At 44.5% G+C, this 21,594-nt stretch overlaps 1 protein-coding gene across 1 annotated transcript in view; it reads right to left on the bottom strand.

Annotated features, from left to right (window-relative positions):
* SLC14A2 (solute carrier family 14 member 2) overlaps positions 1-21,247 on the bottom strand; it is a 58,618-nt gene extending 37,371 nt beyond the window's left edge. The window contains exons 1-4 of the mRNA XM_046026063.1: positions 21,069-21,247; positions 9,583-9,763; positions 8,424-8,613; positions 3,741-3,869 (exon numbers count right to left, since the gene is read on the bottom strand). Coding sequence (XP_045882019.1) covers positions 3,741-3,869; positions 8,424-8,613; positions 9,583-9,763; positions 21,069-21,218 — 650 coding nt within the window. The 5' untranslated portion in view covers positions 21,219-21,247. The remainder of the gene's footprint in view (positions 1-3,740; positions 3,870-8,423; positions 8,614-9,582; positions 9,764-21,068) is intronic.
* Positions 21,248-21,594: the final 347 nt, after the last annotated feature.

The raw sequence follows: 21,594 nt of genomic DNA, 5'->3' as shown, positions 1-21,594 counted from the left end.
TATCTCCTTGTTTCTTAAACAAGAAAACCAAACAAAATATCATCCTTAGAAATACCATGGATTGCCTTTGGATCATCAAGATGGACAACAGCTACTCTCCTGGGCTGTGATAACATTGTAGAAGTCTGTCCTCGTGGGAGGCAGCTGCTATGGCACGTATGGGTCATGTGTGGGCTTGGATTCAGCTCAGATGTTCTGAACTACTCTGGAAGCCATCCTGTGAAGACAGAACCTTCAGTTGTTTGTGTCTTCTCTCTTCTTGGCCTCTTCCTTGGGAAGAGCATGCATTTTGGAGGCAGACGGAGCTGGGTCCAAATCCTAACTATTACAATTACCGAGTGAGCAGCACCAGGCACTGAAGCTCCCTGAGCTGTACTTTCCTTGAAGGGAACAGCCATGGGAGACCCCTAACCCCCCGCATCTTCCACACTCAGCGAGCTGCTGGACAGAACATGAAGGAGTCACGTGATCTGGCTGACTGGTCTCCCTTCACAATCATGATCTCCAATGGGCATTTAAGACTGCCTGAAAACCCCACCACACAGCTCTAGCAAATGAACTCTCCAGCTTGCTGAGACAAATATTTCACATTTTCTCCTTTTTCCTCAAAACTTCACTGCTTCCCTTTAGTTTCAGCTGAGCACCTTGCTTTACTTCTTTGAAGGAACAGAAATGACGAGATGGGAATGCTTCATTTTCCCAACCATGAGCTCCACACTCCAATGGCCCGGCTCCCACATCTTCTTCCTTTCTGCCTTTGGCGCATCATGAGAGTGTCCCTCCTTCATTTTGCCAATTCTTTCCCTTGTATTTCAGGATCCAATCTGTCTTCAAGACTTCAGTCCTGCAGCTTCAGTCTCTCCTTTTTCTCTAGATCATTCTCGTAAGTCTACAGCAGGCTTTAGTATCTTCTACCTGCAAATATTCTCCTCCTCTAACACGATGTCCCCTCCAGAGAGTTTGCCCCATTTCTCCACTGCCCTTCACAGCAGTTACTGCACAAAAGATTGCTATGCCCCATCTTTCTACCCCCTTTCTTTTCTGAACCCACTCCAATCCCGTGTGTGTTCTCCCCATGCCACGGAAGTGGCTCTGGTCCAGTTCACCAATGACATCTATCCTGCCAAATCCATGGCCATTCCCTGGTCCCATCATTTGACAGCTGGACACTCCCAACGGGATTGAAACACTTTCTGTTTGTGCTACCACGACTCTGTCCTTTCTTAGCTTGCTTCTTGCTCTCCAGCTACTCCTCATGACCTCTTCTTTGTGGTTATTCCCCTCCTCTGCCAAAGGGCATTCAAATATTAGAAGATCCATCCTATGGCTCTGCCTTGGGTCTTCTCTTTCTTAATCTTTTTCTGGGTGATATCATTTACTCCCATGGACAAAATATCTTCTGTATGCTTCTGCCCTCCAAATCTTGGCTGTATCACAAAGTTCTGGATTTGTACAACTACTTCGTAGATGTTACGTAGAACATCTACATAGATGTTCGTAGATGTTACTTTGTCAACATCTCTCCTTGGAAGTCTACAGCCTAATATATCCGAAAGGACTCTTGATCTGTGCCGTTTCCCACCACCCTGTTTCCCTCGGTGTCTTGTCCATCAAGTCAGGTGCTCAGGCTGACTACAGGAGTACAGTGAATCTTCTTTGCTTTCCTACCCCCTGTACTCTGTAGCCAGCAAGTCCCATTACCCACAGCTTCCTTAAAATACACTCTAAGCCCAACCATTTCTCCCCACGTTCCTGTGTACCACCCTTGTCCAGACCATGCTCAATTCTCTGTGGGTTTCTGATGATGCTGCCTGCATCCACTCTTGCTCCAGTTAAAATCCTTTCTCCACATGGCACAAGTGATTTGTTTAAATTTAAATCATATCCTATTACATCTCTATTTAAAACCCTTTGAACTGCTTCCCATCACGGTTGTAATAAAAATCAAAAAGTTTACTGGATCTTCAAAGCAAAGGGCGTCTAGCTCTCGCTTCCTTCTGCCCTCATCTCCTGCCACTCCTTCGTTCACTGGGCATCACCCCCCCCATCGCCCCCATGGTCTTGTTTCCTGAACACAGGCACTCCTCTAGTTGGGGTCTGCATCAGATCTTCAGAGGGCAGCTGCCTTTTATCATGTAGGTGAAATCACCCCCGTTCCCTCTACATAGTGGCCTTCCCTGACCAATCACGTCGGGAATCACTGGACTCACTCTCTGTCCCGCTCACCCTGTTTTGCGTTCCTCACAGCACTAATCAAACCTTGACAAGATCTTTTTAATTAATTACTTGGGGACATTATTTCTATCTTTGTCAAGAAGAACACAGGCTCCAAGAGGAGGGAGACCGTCTCTTGTTCACAAGTGTCCCCAGCATCTAGAATAGTCCCTGCACATAGCAGGCACTCAGCAAATACCTGTTGGCTAAATCTGGAAAATGGCACTATCGATACCTGACCGGCTGGATTTGGGGTTCTCCATGACTAGATTAGCGAACACACTGGAATCACCGCACAGAGTTGGGTGCTGGATGCTTTTTTGTCTGTTAAGTTGGGGCGTGGGGGTGGGGGGGCACTGTAGACGGACGGCCACCGGGGGCAGAGTGCCTGCAGAACTTGCTCAGAGATTTCATCCGTGTTGTCCTAACCCAAATGTGTGTGTATGAAGACAAGGTCTGCTACCCCGGACATAGGGGCAGGCAGGGGCACTGAAACCCCTACAGAGATGACTACTGTAGCTTTTTGTCCCAGTGGCTTCAGAAAGACAGAAACCCCAAGAAGAAACATAAATTGCCCAGAATGCTTAACGTAATTCATTTACAAGCACTACTAAAAAGTAGTAACACAGTACTTAAACTAAATTAAACTAACTGGTTTTAGTAACTCCAGAAACCAAGGAAAGCCATGGACTTCTTAGAGATGTTAAAAATTAGTCAGCCTGTCTCGGAGCCGCAGGGTACAAACTGGAGGAAGCGGGTCCCTTCAGGCTCCTGCCCTCTGGGGCTGGCAGGCCTGCGAGTCAACCCAGCCTCAGGCACCACAGACCAGCAGAGAAGGGATGTGGGTGAGCTAAGGCCTAGCTTGCTCAGGCTCCCCACGAATACTTGTTCCCAAGACCCTTCCTCCTGACTTTTTTATTCCTTTGCAAAATGACGTGATTGCACAGCAGGATCCTAACTAATGTTTCTCGTTCAAAGATTCTGTGCTTACATTACAGACATTCTGTTCCAAGAGTGATTCTGTTCTACGTGAGTTTTTAGCTCTTCTGTCTTGGTCAGGCCACGGTTTACGTGATTCCCGTGCAGCCTGGAGGCTCTGGGTTCATCATCAAAAACTTTGTAAAAGTATGACCTGGGGCCAGTTACTTAACCTCTTCATGTATTGGTCTTCCCTCCTGTAAACTGGGGACAATAGTAACCTCACCTGGCTTAGCTCTGTGCCTGGCTTGTAGGAAATCTGCAATAAATGTTAGCCTTTATTATTAAAACTATCATTCAAGGAAGATTATTAGCACCATAAAAAAACCTGTGCTCATTGCTGCTCTAAAGGGTTCCTATTATTCCAAAATTAAAAAAATGATCTGCTGTATCACAGTCACATTCATGGATCTTCACAGTGTCCTGTGGGACAAGCCAGTCTGACGATGAAGCCCTGGGCTCCAGGGGGTCCAGGTCCCCGTCCAGGGGAAGACATAAGCACCTCAGGGCCCCGTGGGTCTGTGAGCAGAAGGAATGAGGTGTCTCACCAGGTCATGGCCGTGAAGGTCACAGGAAACAGAAGCCACCAGTAATAGTTCCACTTCTGGGAGAACACGGCCAGGAGCAGTCCCACCAGCATCCCATTGTACCCGTGGAGGCCGGAGGCGATGGCGGACCTGGGGGGAGAGCGAAGAGACAGTTTGCATTTTAATTTGGTGGTGCTTGTAGGGCCCCCTTGGGACTCCCAGGAAAAAGTCAGCTTTCCTGATTCTGGGCAGTCTGCTGGCTGCCAGCACCTTCCTCCATGTGGTCTTAGCCAAAAGGCCAAGAAGCGATTGCCAGCACCTTCCTAGATATGCCCCTCCCCACAGCCCTGATTACCCTTGCTGTTCTAGAATTAAGTCTTCTCACTGTGTCTGAGTTTGCCCCTTAGCTTCTCAGGGCGGTCTCGGACTGCTAAGTACAGTGTGGGATCTGACAGAAACTTGAGAAATGACACTGGGGAATGGGGTGTGTGTGTGGGGGTGTGTGTGTGTGTGTGAGACAGTGAGAGGGGAGGAAGAGAAAGAGGAGGAGAGAGTGCATTCTGACGGCAGACTGCACTGTGTGAGCTGTACTTGCGACCTGTCCTCCCTCCAAGGATGACCGTGTGTCCCAGAGTGGAGGAGCTGAGCCCGCTGGGGATGTGTCCGTGCCTCTCCCCTCTGCAGGGCAGGGAGAGGCCCAGAGGTGGGGAGAAGCCAAGCCTGAGTCTATTCTCTCTTCGGTTCATCAGGGAAGTCTGTGTGCACCTAAGCCTCTCTCCCGGATGATAATGAACACTGCCCTTGACCCTCGCTATAGCTCTGCTGGCTGGGAGAGGGGACTGGGGTGACCGAGGGACCAGGCAAATCACTGAAAGACACCTGTCTGAGCTTGAGCCTCGTCTCCGTCCTTGACTGGAAGTTGCCCAGGCTGGAGCTCATCATCTGTCTGACAATATTGTAATAACAGACACCAGCGTCCGTCTGGTGCACAGAGGGCTTTAGGCCCTGCCTCGTTGTGGAATGCACGTATGTGAATGCTAGAGTTCTTCACCGAGTGACCATGTGTGCCCAGCGGAGGCGTCTGGAAGCAGGAGCTCCCTGAGAGGGAGGGAGGCAGCTCTGGCAAGAGGAGGGCTCCTCCTAGGCAGAGGCCATGGCTTAGGTCTGGAAGGAAGGGAGCTTTCAGCTCTGCAGGGGCCAGGAGATCAGCTCAGCCGGACGGCGGAGAGTGGGAGCAGCTGGAGGGTGGGAGGGGGCGTCATTGCAGTTGCCAACAAGAAAAGCCGAACACATGGCACTTGTGGGGGGACACTTGTGTGGGACATGGGACAGTAGGTGGGCGGCTCCTGAGGCCATTGAACATATGGAGCAGCTGGAGACAGGCAGGGTTGGGAGGGAAGACCACTGGCATTCAGAATGTCCTTGGGACTAGAAAATCTATCTGAAAAGCAGAAACTCATGTTTGGGAAAAATACTTATTTTTAGATGTGTTTGCATTTATCTACATTTTCCCATTTCTGTTTAGTGTTAGAATTTAGTACTTTTTTCATTTTAATACCAGTTGCTTCAGGCCAACTCCTCCTGGGAGCCGGGCTGCAGCCCTAGGGGCAGAGTGTAGGGGGAATAGTAAAAACAAGGGAGCTCAGGGGAGACAAAATCAGGGCCACATCCAAGGGCTCCCTCCACAGCTGCCCCTCCCTGGAGATGTCCCCTCTCAGAACACTCCTCTACCAAATCTTTGGTGACTTCTGGGTTTGGTTGTCAGAATGAAACCATTACCTTATATCCCACTCTGACCATCAAAAATATTAAGGTAGGTTTAACCCCAATGCCAAAAAGGTCTTTATTAGGACCACGTTCCATCAGGACAGTGAGGCATTAGCGTTGCTGACCTTGATGAGTTCCTCTCTCTGAAGTACAGTGTCTGGGCTAGTGGGGATAATGTAGCAGGGATAAGGGGAGACACGGGGCTAATGCAGGCGGTGGGGAGTAGGACTGGTGGACAGGAAGTAGGGGAGGTCATGGACATGGGGGTAGGGGATAGGGGTGGTGGTGAGGGTCCGTGGTGGTTATGATTAGAACACGCAGCTCTGTCGGTGCTTTCTTGGTGAAGGCAGGGTTCCTTGGAAGGATGTGCGTGTAGATACAGAGTAGGGCACCTGGACCTTTGACCCGATGGTGTACAACATGGTACTGACCTATCAGCAACGAAGCTGGAGTCTTTTCTACGCACTGTAGTAGAATATGGAGCAGTCAAAAGGGACTTCCTGTCCTGAACGTGCTTAGAACACTGCCAGTGAGAGAAGCCTCAGAAAGCAATTAGAGAACCATCCCATATAGTTATTGAGGTATGTTCTGGGCTTGTCCAGGGAGAAAGGAGGGTTCAGAGAGTACTGAGGTAATCAGGGGTGGCTCCCTATAGGAGAGGGATTTGAAAGGATGGCAGGATTAGACAGGCAGAAGCGAAAGTGCTCAATGGGGAAGAGTGGGATGCTGAGTGGGAGATGTGGGGGGACCCAGCGGAGAAAGCTTTGGAAACCAAACCGGCACACAGTTGTCTTAGGGAAGATGTCTGGGAGGATTAGGCAGGCATGGTGAGTATCTCCACTGCAATCCTGAGGTCCATGAAGCAGCTCTTTGAATGGTCTGGTAAGTTTACCAGTAGATTATGGTTGCGAAGAAGGTCAGAGAATCAGACTGTTAGCGCAGGAAGGGACTCTGGCTCCTTAAAGGTGAAGTAGTAAGTCACAGTTCTCACGGATGAGGACAATGGGGCCAGGAGGGGAAACACTAGCTCAAGGTCACATAGCTAGAGAGGCAGTGGGCTGGACAGAGTTCAGGTGAGTTTTACCAAACCGTGACGAAGTAGTTAGACAAGAGTTAATTCTGCCAGCTGCCCATGAGATGAGGAGGAGGAATAGGGAAACTACTGGTTGAAAAAGAGACACAAAACCCTGGCTGGAGCCCATTTTTTCTGTCACACAGCAGATCTTCACCCCAAAGAATTCAGTCTCTCATGCATCCAATTTGGAACAGCCTCCTGGCTTGCTAGAATCAGCGTGGTCCCCCAAGGCCACCTGGGAGGTGCATGAACGGCTTCTCAGGGGAGACAAGTTGACTCACAGATTTGCCTTGGTGGCATCTAGACGTCAGGTGGGCCTGGAGGAGGTGTGATGATGGTCACAACACGGTCACCTCTGATTACGTCCCACTCTCTGGGTTTACCAGGGAGCCTGTGGCCTTGCTGTCCCTGCTGTCTCTGTGACAGGGAGAGCACTCACCTCAGCCTGGAAGATGCAGACCATGGGTCCCAGCTCGAGCCCTGCCACCCACTGACTGGCACCCTGGGTAAGCACCTGGCCTCTTCCAGTTGTCTTTCTCTTACTCGTGAAGTGTGGACCCTCTTACATTCACTTTCTGCCTTGGGCAGTGGTGGTGAGAATCACATGAAACAAGGCATGACAGTGCTTCTCTATCTTTTTGACAGAAACCCACGGTAAGGAGGGAATATATTTGGTAGCATGACCTAGTTCTCTCTCTCTGTCCCCCTCCATACTTCTCCCACAAACACAACATGTCCCAACTTTAATGAAACAAAAATTTTGCAAAATATCTACTACATATGAAAGACTCTATTTTAATTTATTCTATTATTTTTTTTAAATTTTAAAATTTTTTAAAATTTCTTTTCAGTGTACCACAATTCATTGTTTATGCACCCAGTGCTCCATGCAATACGTGCCCTCCATAATACCCACCACCAGGCTCACCCAACTTCCCACCCCCCGCCCCCTCAAAACCCTCAGACTGTTTTTCAGAGTCCATAGTCTCTCATGGTTCATCTCCCCCTCCAATTTCAATTATTTTAATTTTTAAAAATGCTGTTGACAATTCATGATCCGCAAATGAATGCATAACCCCCAGATTGAAAAACACTAAGAATCTGGGCAATCGCAAATGTCTCTGATCATCAGAAGTACCCAGAAGGATATTGTTAAAAACATTCCTTCCCAGACCCAGCGAGTGGGACTATCTGAGGGAACAGAAGCAGTTGGCTGGAGAAGACACATTTCTTAACAGTCAGCCCAGGTGATTCCAGGCATCAGGAATGTTTGGGAATGTTGGAACAGCATGGGGCACAGTCTGAGGAAATGCTCCCTTATATAAAATGCTACTTGTTCTTGTTCCTGAATTTTGTGGCCATCAGTATGGGGGGGGGGGGGACGGTGCTGCCTCCTGCCTTCACTCTGCGCCTCTCTTCTCCCTTCCTCCTCTCTCCCAGATCCCATGTTTGCAGCTCAAATGTTGCCCTCTCTCATCCCCTACCAACACTCAGAGAGAGATGTCTGTCTTTCCTGAGCTCTCCAGTATATACCGTCTTTTATTATTCTGGGACATTTCTTGCCTCAACTAGACTATAGGCTCCATGAGGGAAGAGCCTCTTAAGTGTTGCTCTGCATCTGCCTCCCAGGGAGTGTTTCCAGAAGGAGCTACAGTCAAAAGAGTTCTAGTGCTGTTACTTGCCGTAAGCACAGGAGTAGTTTACTTCTCTTCAATTCTACAGAGAGCTCCAGTGACTGGTTCAAAGTTGATCTTCGGGAGACTTTGGGCTGGCTGGTAGGATAAGGCTGGCTAATCACTCACGTAAACACTTCTCTATCTGTCCACCTCAAGACCCTGCGACCACCGCAGACAGGGACCTACCTGTCCTGGTTCAATGCGAGGGCAGTTAAGGTTGAGACCACTGCCCCTAGACCCCCAGTAATCGTCCACCAGGGATTCTGGATCAGGAGTCCTATGAAGATGATGAGTCCGCTGAGAGGGTTGTTGACAAACATCACCTGCGCAGCCCCCCTCAGGATCCAGTCCGTGAACTGGAGGGTCAGAGGCTTATCTGAAAGACAGAGGCAGAGCCATCAGCAGGGGCCAGCCTGTGCTTCCCGGCTGGACCACCGGCTGGGGCGGCAACCAAGGCAAACAGGGATGCACGGGGCCAGGACGCTTCCTCTCCTTCGGCCTGGCACCCAGCCCAAGTCTCTGAGTGGCGAGGCAATCAGTCCACAGTGGGTGTTAGTTTTTGCCATACAGACTGAGGCACCGTGCTGAGACCAATTTAATGCCATTCCAGCCATCAGCTTGGTTGGCAAGGAAGCCTTGGGAGCATTCCAAGGGAAATTTATTGGTCCAAAGGAAGGGGTGAGGAGGGAAGGAAACTCTCTTTTTGTATTGTGCCGTATGGCTCAGTTGAGAGCTGTATCTGAGCAGCAAAGAAAGGAGTCTGGAGGAAAGGAGCTGGAAAAGAAATGCTTTTAGCCCAGCGCTGCAACTGTATTGAGTTAGGAGTGGGCCAGGGGCAGGGGAGAAGCCAGGCCTGGAAGAGGGGACATATATTCTATCTCACTCTCTGGTTTGGTTTCCAGGACAGCCTCTACAGGTATGGGTGAGGAGGATAGGGGTGTTTATTGCAGTATTTAGTTGAGGGAAACTAGGAGAAGAAAGACATTGAAAGGAAAGAATGAACCTTGGAACATGGGGGAAGGCCATGTCTGTATCTTCTCGGCACACAGGAAATAGGTATGGAACAAGAGAAGGAACCACTGGGGAATGGCTTATATGTTGCTAAGGTGGTTGTCTTGAACCTATTCCGTGTAGGGGTGAAGAATTTGCAAAGAACTAAAATCAGTGAAGTGCATTTAAATCTAAAACCGCGGGAATTCCAAGTTAGTGGGGTACCTGAGACCCACACAGACAACTCAGGGCGGGGGCACGCCAACTGTGAGAGTTCTCGCAATGGGTGAATGAGGCAGCAGCTTCCTCCAGCCAGGTCTCAGGGGGGCTGTTTCTTCTCTGGGTGTTCGCTTACCTTTCAGCCAGCTCCTGCACTCCTTCATCTCCCCCGTGAGATAGCCCACTGCTTGGAAGAGGCTGATGCCCCGCACGCCGGCAGAGCCTTGATGGGCCGCCCCACTTTCTTTCCTTTTACTCCTTTCACTGGGTTTTTCCATTTTCACAATATGGCTGTCTTCATTGGATGACCGGAGATCCTTTTAAGAGAAACCGTGACAAACGATCATACAATACAGCTTTTTGAGAGCAGGAGCACTTGAGGATAGGGAAGCTTGTCAGCTGTTCTGATAAAGATAAATGATCATAAGACCCCTGTCCACTCTCTACTGCTGCCCAGAGGGCCACACGCAGGCCAGTCTTCCAGGACGACTACACATTCTTCACTGCAGGGTTTCGTAAACGTTTGCACTGTGGATCCCTTCTGTCAGTTTGGCAAGACCATGGACTTGTTTTCAGAATCGTATTTGGAAATGAATAAAATAAATAGGATTGCAAAGAAAACCACTTATATTTAAAAATAAAAAAGTCTGTGATAGACATGCAGGTGCAGCCAATCCAATACCTGTTATAATTTTAAAGTAGCCATGAGTGAGGACACAGGACCAGTACAGACCACATGTCAGGCCATAAGATAAATAAAACATTTTTACGATAAAAAGTATGAATAAATTTAAAGGCATTGAAATCATACAAAGGATGTTCTCTCTCTCTCTTTTTAAAGATTTTATTTATTTGAGAGAGAGGGTTCAAGCAGGGGGAGCAGCAGAGAGAGAGGGAGAAGCAGGTTGCCTGCTAAGCAGGGAGCCTGACTCAGGTATCCATCCCACAACCCTGGGGTCATGCAGGCAGACAGTTAACCAACTGAGCCACTCAGGCATCCCTGTTCTCTCTCTTCTTTAAAGATTTTAATTTTAAGTAATCTCTACACAAAAGGGGCTTGAACCCACATCCCCAAGTTCAAGAGTCGCACACTCTACCAACTAAACTAGCCAGATGCCCCCAAAATATGTTCTTTGATCATGATGGTGTGAATTTAGAAGTCAAAAGCAAAAGGAAATTTGAGAAATAATGTGGCAATTAATCCACGTGCTCCTAAATAATCAATGGATCAAAGAGGAAATCAGAAGAGAAATTAGAAAAATACTTTGAGATGAATGAAAACAAAAACACAATCTATCAAAACTTATGAGATGCAGTTAAATCAGTGTTTGAGGGATATTTAGGTGTAAAGATCTATACGAAGAAAAGAAATATCCTGTATCAACAACCTAACCTTTTACTTTAAGAAACTAGGGGCGCCTGGGTGGCTCAGTGGGTTGGGCTGCTGCCTTCGGCTCAGGTCATGATCCCAGGGTCCTGGGATCGAGTCCCGCATCGGGCTCTCTGCTTGGCGGGGAGCCTGCTTCCTCCTCTCTCTCTCTCTGCTTGCCTCTCTGCCTACTTGTGATCTCTCTCTGTCAAATAAATAAAAAAATCTTTAAAAAAAAAAAAAGAAACTAGAAAAATAACAGTGAACTAAACCCAAAGCAAGTAGAAGGAAGGAAAAATAAACACTATCATGAAAATAGATGAAATAGAAAATAAAAACTATAGAAAATCCATGAAACTAAAAGACAGTTCTTTGCAAGGATCAGAATTGACCAACCCTTACTAGATTGACCAAGGGAAAAAGAGAAGATTGAAACTACCAGAATCAGAAATGAGAGGGGAGGCATTACTACCAACCCTCAGGAAATAAAAAGGGTTTTAAGAAAAAGGACTCTAAAGAAATGAATAATTGTATGCTAACAAATCAGATAAACTAGATGAACTGGATACACTCCTAGGTAGATAGGCAAGCTATCAAACTGACTGAAGAAGAAACAGAAAATCTGAACTGACTTACAACAAAGTAAATGATTAAATTAGTAGAACAAAATCAAAACCAGCAAGCAAAACACTTCCCACAAAGAAAATCCCAAGTTCAGATGGCTTCACTTATACATTCTGCCGAATCCTTAAAGAATTAATAAATCTCAAAAACTAGAAGAGAGAGCAATACTTTCTAGCACATTCTATGTGGCTAGTATTACGTTAACACCAAAGCCAAACAAAGACATTACAAGAAAGAAAATTACAGATCAATCTGCTTTGTAAATACATATGCAAAAATCCTTGACAAAATACTACCAAACCAGATTCAGTAATATGCAAAAATAATTATGGCCAAGTGGGATTTATTCTCAGAATTCAAGACTGTTTCAACATATAAAAATCAATAATTATTAATATTAATGAAGTAAAAGAAAAAACCCACATGATTATCTCAATAGACACAGAAAAACCATTTGAAAAATTCAACAACCTTTCTGGATAAAAACATTTAGCAAATACGAATAGAAAGGAAATTCCTCAGTTAAGGCTATTTACTAAATTAAGGCTATTTACTAAAAACCCACAGCTTATATGTAAGGTGAAAGAAGGAACGCTTTCCCTTTAAGATCAGGAATGAGAGAAAGATGCTGGTTCTGGTCACTTCTGTTCAACATTGCACTGCAAGTTCTAGCCAGAGCAATTAGGTAAGAAAAAAACAAACAAAAGGGACCCAGATTAGAGAGAAAGAATTTAAACCATCTCCATTTGTAGATGGCACATTCTGTGTTATGGAATCTTCTTAAAAAATCTATTTAAAAAATTCCAAAAGACTATTAATGTTAATGGACAAGTTCAGCAAATTTGTTAGATAGAAGATCAACATATAAAAATCAATTTTATTTTTATACATAGGCAATGAACAATCCAAAAATATAATGAAGAAAATGATTCTATGATCGAATGAAAAAGAATAAAATATTTTGGAATAAATTTAACAAAAGGCCTTGTATGCTAAACTAACGATTTTGTATAAGTTTTTTTTTTATACTAAAAACTACAAAACATCAAAAGAAATTAAGGACTTAAGTAAATGGAAATACATCCTATGTCCATGGATTGGAAGACTTGTTAAAAATGTCAGTACTCCTTAAGTTGATCTACAGATTTAACACACTCCCTATCAAAATCCCTCTTGCCTTTCTTTTTCCTGCAGAATTGGAAAGTCAGATCCTAAAATTAATATAGAAATTTAAGGGTCTCAGAATAGATAATGCAGCCTTGAAAAGGAAAATAAAATTTGGAAGACTCACAGTCTTGATTTCAAAACTTACCACAAAGTTATAATAATCAAGTAGTGTGGTACTGGCATAAGGACAGACTCATAAATCAGTTAAATAAAGTTGAGAGATCAGAAATAAATTCATGCACTACGGTCATGGGAATGCCAAAACGATTTAATGGAGAATGGATAGCCTTTTCATAAACGGTGCTGGGGCAGCTGGATATCTACTTGCAGAAGATTGAAGTCAGACCCTCACTTGACACCATATTCAAAAACTAACTCAAAATGGTTGAAAGACTTAGATGTGAGTGTTAAAATATAAAACTGTTAGAAGAGGGGGAGGAGTCAAGATGGCGGAGAAGTAGCAGCCTGAGACTACATTAGGTAGCAGGAGATCAGCTCGATAGCTTATCTAAACATTGCAAACACCTACAAATCCAACGGGAGAGCGAAGAGAAGAAGAACAGCAACTCTAGAAACAGAAAATCAACCACTTTCTGAAAGGTAGGACTGGCGGAGAAGTGAATCTAAAACGACGGGAAGATAGACCGCGGGGGAGGGGCCGGCTCCCGGCAAGCAGCGGAGGAACGGAGCACAAAATCAGGACTTTTAAAAGTCTGTTCCACTGAGGGACATTGCTCCAGAGGCTAAACCAGGGTGAAGCCCACGCGGGGTCAGCGTGGCCCCAGGCCCCGCAGGGTCACAGAAGGATCGGGGGTGTCAGAGTGTCGGAGAGCTCGCAGGTATTAGAACGGAGAAGCCGGCTGCAGAGACAGAGCCGAGGACTGAACTCTCAGCTCGGGGTTACCTTGAACTGGTCGCGGGCTGGGTGAGCTCAGAGCGCGGCTAGAGGCTGGGGATACGGGAGTGATTGGGTGCTGTCCTCTGGGGGCGCACTGAGGAGTGGGGCCCCAGGCTCTCGGCTCCTCCGGGCCGGAGACTAGGAGGCCGCCATTTTCATTCCCGTCCTCCGGAACTCTACGGAAAGCGTTCAGGGAACAGAAGCTCCCAAAAGCGAACCCGAGCCGATTACTTAGTCCGGCCGCCGGTAAGGGCGGTGCAATCCCGCCTCGGGCAAAGACACTTGAGAGTCACTACAACAGGCCCCTCCCCCAGAAGATCAACAAAATATCCAGCCAGGACGAAGTTCATCTATCAAGGAAAGTAGGTTCAATTCCTAAGACAGCAGAGCAATTCCAGAGGAGGAGAAAGCAAAGCACGGAACTCATGGCTTTCTCCCCATGATTCTTTAGTCTTGCGGCTACTTCAATTTATTTTTTTTTTCAATTTTTTTTTCTTTTTTCTTTTTTCTTCTTCTGCTAAATTTTTTAAAACTTTTACCCTTTTCTTTTTTAACGTTTTTTGACTAGTTCATCTAAATATATATATTTTTTCTTTCTTTTTAATATTTTTTTCTTTATTTGTTTTATTTTTTAAATTTTTTTCTTTTTTTTTTCTTTTTTTTCAGAACTTGTTTTTATCCCCTTTCTCCCCCCCACAATTAGGGGTCTCTTCTGATTTGGTTACAGCGCATTTTTCTGGGGTCTTTGCCACCCTTTTAGTAGTTTATTTGCTCCTTCATATCCTCTTATCTGGACAAAATGACAAGGCGGAAAAAATCACCACAAACAAAAGAACAAGAGACAGTACTGAAGGCTAGGGACCTAATCAACACAGACATTGGTAATATGTCAGATCAAGAGTTCAGAATGACGATTCTGAACATTCTAGCCAGGCTCGAAAAAGGCATGGAAGATATTAGAGAAACCCTCTCTGGAGATATTAAAGCCCTTTCTGGAGAAATTAAAGAACTAAAATCTAACCAAGTTGAAATAAAAAAAGCTATTAATGAGGTGCAATAAAAAATGGAGGCTCTCACTGCTAGGATAAATGAGGCAGAAGAAAGAATTAGTGATATAGAAGACCAAATGACAGAGAATAAGGAAGCCGAGCAAAAGAGGGACAAACAGCTACTGGACCATGAGGGGAGAATTCGAGAGATAAGTGACACCATAAGATGAAACAACATTAGAATAATTGGGATTCCAGAAGAAGAAGAAACAGAGAGGGGAGCAGAAGGTCTATTGGAGAGAATCATTGGAGAGAATTTCCCTAATATGGCAAAGGGAACAAGCATCAAAATCCAGGAGATGCAGAGAACCCCCCTCAAAGTCAACAAGAATAGGTCCACACCCCGTCACCTAATAGTAAAATTTACAAGTCTTAGTGACAAAGAGAAAATCCTGAAAGCAGCCCGAGAAAAGAAGTCTGTAACATACAATGGTAAAAATATTAGATTGGTGGCAGACTTATCCACAGAGACCTGGCAGGCCAGAAAGAGCTGGCATGATATATTCAGAGCACTAAACGAGAAAAACATGCAGCCAAGAATACTCTATCCAGCTAGGCTATCATTGAAAATAGAAGGAGAGATCAAAAGCTTCCAGGACAAACAAAAACTGAAAGAATTTGCAAACACCAAACCAGCTCTCCAGGAAATATTGAAAGGGGTCCTCTAAGCAAAGAGAGAGCCTAAAAGTAGTAGATCAGAAAGGTACAGAGACAATATACAGGAACAGTCACCTTACAGGCTAATAATGGCACTAAATTCATATCTCTCAATAGTTACCCTGAATGTTAATGGGCTAAATGCCCCAATCAAAAGACACAGGGTATCAGAATGGATAAAAAAACAAAACCCATCAGTATGTTGCCTACAAGAAACTCATTTTAGACGCGAAGACACCTCCAGATTTAAAGTGAGGGGGTGGAAAACAATTTACCATGCTAATGGGCATCAGAAGAAAGCTGGGGTGGCAATCCTTATATCAGATCAATTAGATTTTAAGCCAAAGACTATAATAAGAGATGAGGAAGGACACTATATCCTACTCAAAGGGTCTGTCCAACAAGAAGATCTAACAATTTTCAATATCTATGCCCCTAACGTGGGAGCAGCCAACTATATCAACCAATTAATAACAAAATCAAAGAAACACATCAATAATAATACAATAATTGTAGGGGACTTTAACACTCCCCTCACTGAAATGGACAGATCATCCAAGCAAAAGATCAACAAGGAAATAAAGGCCTTAAATGACACACTGGACCAGATGGACATCACAGATCTATTCAGAACATTTCATCCCAAAGCAACAGAATACACATTCTTCTCTAGTGCACATGGAACCTTCTCCAGAATAGATCACATCCTGGGTCACAAATCAGGTCTCAACCGGTATCAAAAGATTAGAATCATTCCCTGCATATTTTCAGACCACAATGCTCTGAAGCTAGAACTCAATCACAAGAGGAAAGCTGGAAAGAACCCAAATACATGGAGACTAAACAGCATCCTTCTAAAGAATGAATGGGTCAACCAGGAAATTAAAGAAGAATTGAAAAAATTCATGGAAACAAATGATAATGAAAACACAACAGTTCAAAATCTGTGGGACACAGCAAAGGCAGTCCTGAGAGGAAAATATATAGCGGTACAAGCCTTTCTCAAGAAACAAGAAAGGTCTCAAGTACACAACCTAACCCTACACGTAAAGGAGCTGGAGAAAGAACAAGAAAGAAACCCTAAACCCAGCAGGAGAAGAGAAATCATAAAGATCAGAGCAGAAATCAATAAAATAGAAACCAAAAAAAAAAAAAAATAGAACAACGAAACTAGGAGCTGGTTCTTTGAAAGAATTAAATAAGATTGATAACCCCTGACCAGACTTATGAAAAAGAAAAGAGAAAGGACCCAAATAAATAAAATCATGAATGAAAGAGGAGAGATCACAACTAACACCAAAGAAATACAGATAATTATAAGAACATACTATGAGCAACTCTACGCCAACAAATTGGACAATCTGGAAGAAATGGATGCATTCCTAGAGACATATAAACTACCACAACTGAACCAGGAAGAAATAGAAAACCTGAACAGGCCCATAACCAGTAAGGAGATTGAAACAGTCATCAAAAATCTCCAAACAAACAAAAGCCCAGGGCCAGACGGCTTCCCAGGGGAATTCTACCAAACATTTAAAGAAGAACTAATTCCTATTCTCCTGAAACTGTTCCAAAAAATAGAAACGGAAGGAAAACTTCCAAACTCATTTTATGAGGCCAGCATCACCTTGATCCCAAAACCAGACAGGGATCCCACCAAAAAAGAGAACTACAGACCAATATCCTTGATGAACACAGACGCAAAAATTCTCGCCAAAATACTAGCCAATAGGATTCAACAGTACATTAAAAGGATTATTCACCACGATCAAGTGGGATTTATTCCAGGGCTGCAGGGTTGGTTCAACATCCGCAAATCAATCAATGTGATAGAACACATTAATAAAAGAAAGAACAAGAACCATATGATACTCTCAATAGATGCTGAAAAAGCATTTGACAAAGTACAACATCCCTTCCTGATCAAAACTCTTCAAAGTGTAGGGATAGAGGGCACATACCTCAATATTATCAAAGCCATCTATGAAAAACCCACCGCAAATATCATTCTCAATGGAGAAAAACTGAAAGCTTTTCCGTTAAGGTCAGGAACATGGCAGGGATGTCCATTATCACCACTGCTATTCAACATAGTACTAGAAGTCCTAGCCTCAGCAATCAGACAACAAAAAGAAATTAAAGGCATCCAAATTGGTAAAGAAGAAGTCAAACTATCACTCTTCGCAGATGATATGATACTATATGTGGAAAACCCAAAAGACTCCACTCCAAAACTGCTAGAACTTGTACAGGAATTCAGTAAAGTGTCAGGATATAAAATCAATGCACAGAAATCAGTTGCATTTCTGTACACCAATAACAAGACTGAAGAAAGAGAAATTAAGGAGTCAATCCCATTTACAATTGTACCCAAAACTATAAGATACCTAGGAATAAACCTAACCAAAGAGACTAAGAATCTATACACAGAAAACTATAAAGTACTCATGAAAGAAATTGAGGAAGACACAAAAAAATGGAAAAATGTTCCATGCTCCTGGATTGGAAGAATAAATATTGTGAAAATGTCCATGCTACCTAAAGCAATCTACACATTTAATGCAATCCCTATCAAAATACCATCCATTTTTTTCAAAGAAATGGAACAAATAATCCTAAAATTTATATGGAACCAGAAAAGACCTCGAATAGCCAAAGGAATATTGAAAAAGAAAGGCAAAGTTGGTGGCATCACAATTCCGGACTTCAAGCTCTATTACAAAGCTGTCATCATCAAGACAGCATGGTACTGGCACAAAAACAGACACATAGATCAGTGGAACAGAATAGAGAGCCAGAAATCGACCCTCAACTCTATGGTCAACTAATCTTCGACAAAGCAGGAAAGAATGTCCAATGGAAAAAAGACAGCCTCTTTAATAAATGGTGCTGGGAAAATTGGACAGCCACATGCAGAAAAATGAAATTGGACCACTTCCTTACACCACACACGAAAATAGACTCCAAATGGATGAAGGACCTCAATGTGAGAAAGGAATCCATCAAAATCCTTGAGGAGAATGCAGGCAGCAACCTCTTCGACCTCAGCCGTAGCAACATCTTCCTAGGAACAACGGCAAAGGCAAGGGAAGCAAGGGCAAAAATGAACTATTGGGATTTCATCAAGATCAAAAGCTTTTGCACAGCAAAGGAAACAGTTAACAAAACCAAAAGACAACTGACAGAATGGGAGAAGATATTTGCAAACGACATATCAGATAAAGGGCTAGTATCCAAAATCTATAAGGAACTTAGCAAACTCAACACCCAAAGAACAAACAATCCAATCAAGAAATGGGCAGAGGACATGAACAGACATTTCTGCAAAGAAGACATCCAGATGGCCAACAGACACATGAAAAAGTGCTCCACGTCACTCGGCATCAGGGAAATACAAATCAAAACCACAATGAGATATCACCTCACACCAGTCAGAATGGCTAAAATTAACAAGTCAGGAAATGACAGATGCTGGCGAGGATGTGGAGAAAGGGGAACCCTCCTCCACTGTTGGTGGGAATGCAAGCTGGTGCAACCACTCTGGAAAACAGCGTGGAGGTTCCTCAAAATGTTGAAAATAGAACTACCCTATGACCCAGCAATTGCACTACTGGTTATTTACCCTAAAGATACAAACATAGTGATCCGAAGGGGCACGTGTACCCGAATGTTTATAGCAGCAATGTCTACAATAGCCAAACTATGGAAAGAACCTAGATGTCCATCAACAGATGAATGGATAAAGAAGACGTGGTATGTATACACAATGGAATACTATGCAGCCATCAAAAGAAATGAAATCTTGCCATTTGCGACGACGTGGATGGAACTAGAGCGTATCATGCTTAGTGAAATAAGTCAATCGGAGAAAGACAACTATCATATGCTCTCCCTGATATGCGGACATGGAGAAGCAACATGGGGGGGTAGGGGGATAGGAGAAGAATAAATGAAACAAGATGGGATTGGGAGGGAGACAAACCATAAATGACTCTTAATCTCACAAAACAAACTGGGGCTTGCTGGGGGGAGGTGGGATTGGGAGAGGGGGAGGGGGCTATGGACATTGGTGTGGGTAAGTGCTATCGTGAGTGCTGTGAAGTGTGTAAACCTGGCGATTCACAGACCTGTACCCCTGGGGATAAAAATACATTATATGTTTATTAAAAAAAAAATTTGGAAGGGGAGGCGAACCATAAGAGACTATGGACTCTGAAAAACAACCTGAGGGTTTTGAAGGGTCAAGGGTGGGAGGTTGGGGGAACAGGTGGTGGGTAATGGGGAGGGCACGTTTTGCATGGAGCACTGGGTGTTGTGCAAAAAGAATGAATACTGTTATGCTGAAAAAATAAATAAAATGGAAAAAAAAACTGTTAGAAGAACATAGGATGAAATCTTTGTGACCTTGCGTAAGAAAACGGTTTCTTAGATATGACACTAAATGCATAAGCAATCAAAGTCAATATAGATAAATCAGACTTAGAATCACAAACTTTGTGCTTGTAAGGACACGACCAAGACTGTGAAAAGACAGAGTGGGAGAAATTATTTGTGAATCATATCATGGGCAAGGGCCTAATATCCAGAATACATAAAGAACTGTTACAACTCCACAATAAAAAGACAAACGACCCAACTGAAAAAATGGGCAAAGGACTTCAAAAGACATTTTTTCCCTAAGAAGATATACAACTGGCCAGTAAGCACATGAAAAGATGCTCAACATCAGCTTGACATTAGGGAAATATAAATCAAAATCACAGTGAGATGTCAGTTCGCATCCACCCAGGCCGTTAATAAAAGGACAGTAACAAGTTTTGACAAGGAGGCGGAGGGACACGATGTGTACACCGCTGGTGAGAACCCAGAGTGACGCAGCCACTCTGGAAAACAGTCTGGCAGTGCCTGAAAATGTTAAACGTAGAGTTACCATATGACCCAGGAATTCCCCTTCTGGATATATACCCAAGGGAAAGAAAAATAGGTATTTGCACAACACCTTTTACACAAATGCTCATGGTAGCATTTTTTTGTAACAGGCAAAAAGTAGAAACACCCAAATGTCTATCAACCAATGAATGGGTAAATAAGCTTCGGTATACTCACACCATGAAATATGGTTTGGCCATAAAAAGTAATGACGTACCGATTCATGTTACGACAAGAATGCACCTGAAAATATTATGCTAAATGACAGAAGCATTTCACAAAAGCCCGTATATTATATGGTTCCACTTACATGAAATGTACCGAAGAGGCAACTCCACAGGGACAGAAAGCAGATGGGAAGGTGACAGGTGTGGGGGAGGGGAATGCAGAGTGATTGCTAATGAGTGTTTTGAGTTTCTTTTCGAGGTGATGAAAGTATTCTGGAATTCACTGGTGGTGATGTTAGTGGACTTTGTAATTATGCTAAAAACCACTAAAATGTATATTTTAAAGGGCTGAATTTTACAGTATATAGAGTGTATCTCATTAAAAACAAAACTTTAGTGGTCCTGGGTCCCTCTCCACTGTATCACTTCAGGGAGCTTTAAAACTTGCCTTTGGACACAGGCCTTCCTTTGGGAGCCGATGATAAGGTAAGTCAAGGGAGCAGGTCTAAGGGAAGGATCTAGGGGACTGGCTGGAAGGCTGGTGTGTGAGTGTGTGCATTCCCTTCTTGTCTTTAAAATCGTGTTGCACCCAGAACCCCATTTTCCATCATAGGGCAAATAGGACCAAGTAGGGGAGTGACCCTGTGCTGACTGCGGAAAGAACATCGCCAGGCGGTGGCCCTTCCATGCCATTATGCAATGCGTGCCCTCCTCCCCCTCCTTCTACCTGGGAGGCATGCTGGGAGGGACACTCCTCACCTTCTCTTCGGGCATCTCCAGGAGGGGCAGCGCCGGGTGCGTATCCTGGGGGCTTGAGGGCCAGCTCGGGTTGGTAAACTCTGACTCATAGAGTTTGCATCTGCTGGAAAGAGGCTCGGCCAGGAGAGGTCTGCTGTGAGTATCAGACATTTCCCGCAGGGGGTGGTTGCTCAGACGTCCTGCGACTGGAGAGGAAAGGGGGACAAGGGTGAGTCAGGATGGGGCCCAGAGGAACTTGGCTGAGGCTGGATGGAGGCCTCAGGAGGCATGGGACCAAGCGCTGTTGCCAGGGGGGCCTGGGGCCTTACCTCCACCAGGGCGGCCCTACCTTTCAAAATCCCCCCATCCTCCTACCTGCAGAGTACAATCCTTTTCTGCTATGAAGTGTTCCCTGACCACGCTGTGGGAACAGATGCCTTTCTTTTTCTTCCGGTCACGGAGACATTTTTTCTCTACCTTTTATATTATCCGTTGTGCTGTTTTACTGTAGCCATTGTAAGCATACTTTCTCTTTGATAGCCACACA

This window comes from Meles meles, chromosome 12 (assembly GCF_922984935.1).
Source record: "Meles meles chromosome 12, mMelMel3.1 paternal haplotype, whole genome shotgun sequence".
Taxonomy (NCBI): domain Eukaryota; kingdom Metazoa; phylum Chordata; class Mammalia; order Carnivora; family Mustelidae; genus Meles; species Meles meles.
Note: the sequence above shows the minus strand (reverse complement) of the source record. Positions and strands in the feature narration are given on the sequence as shown.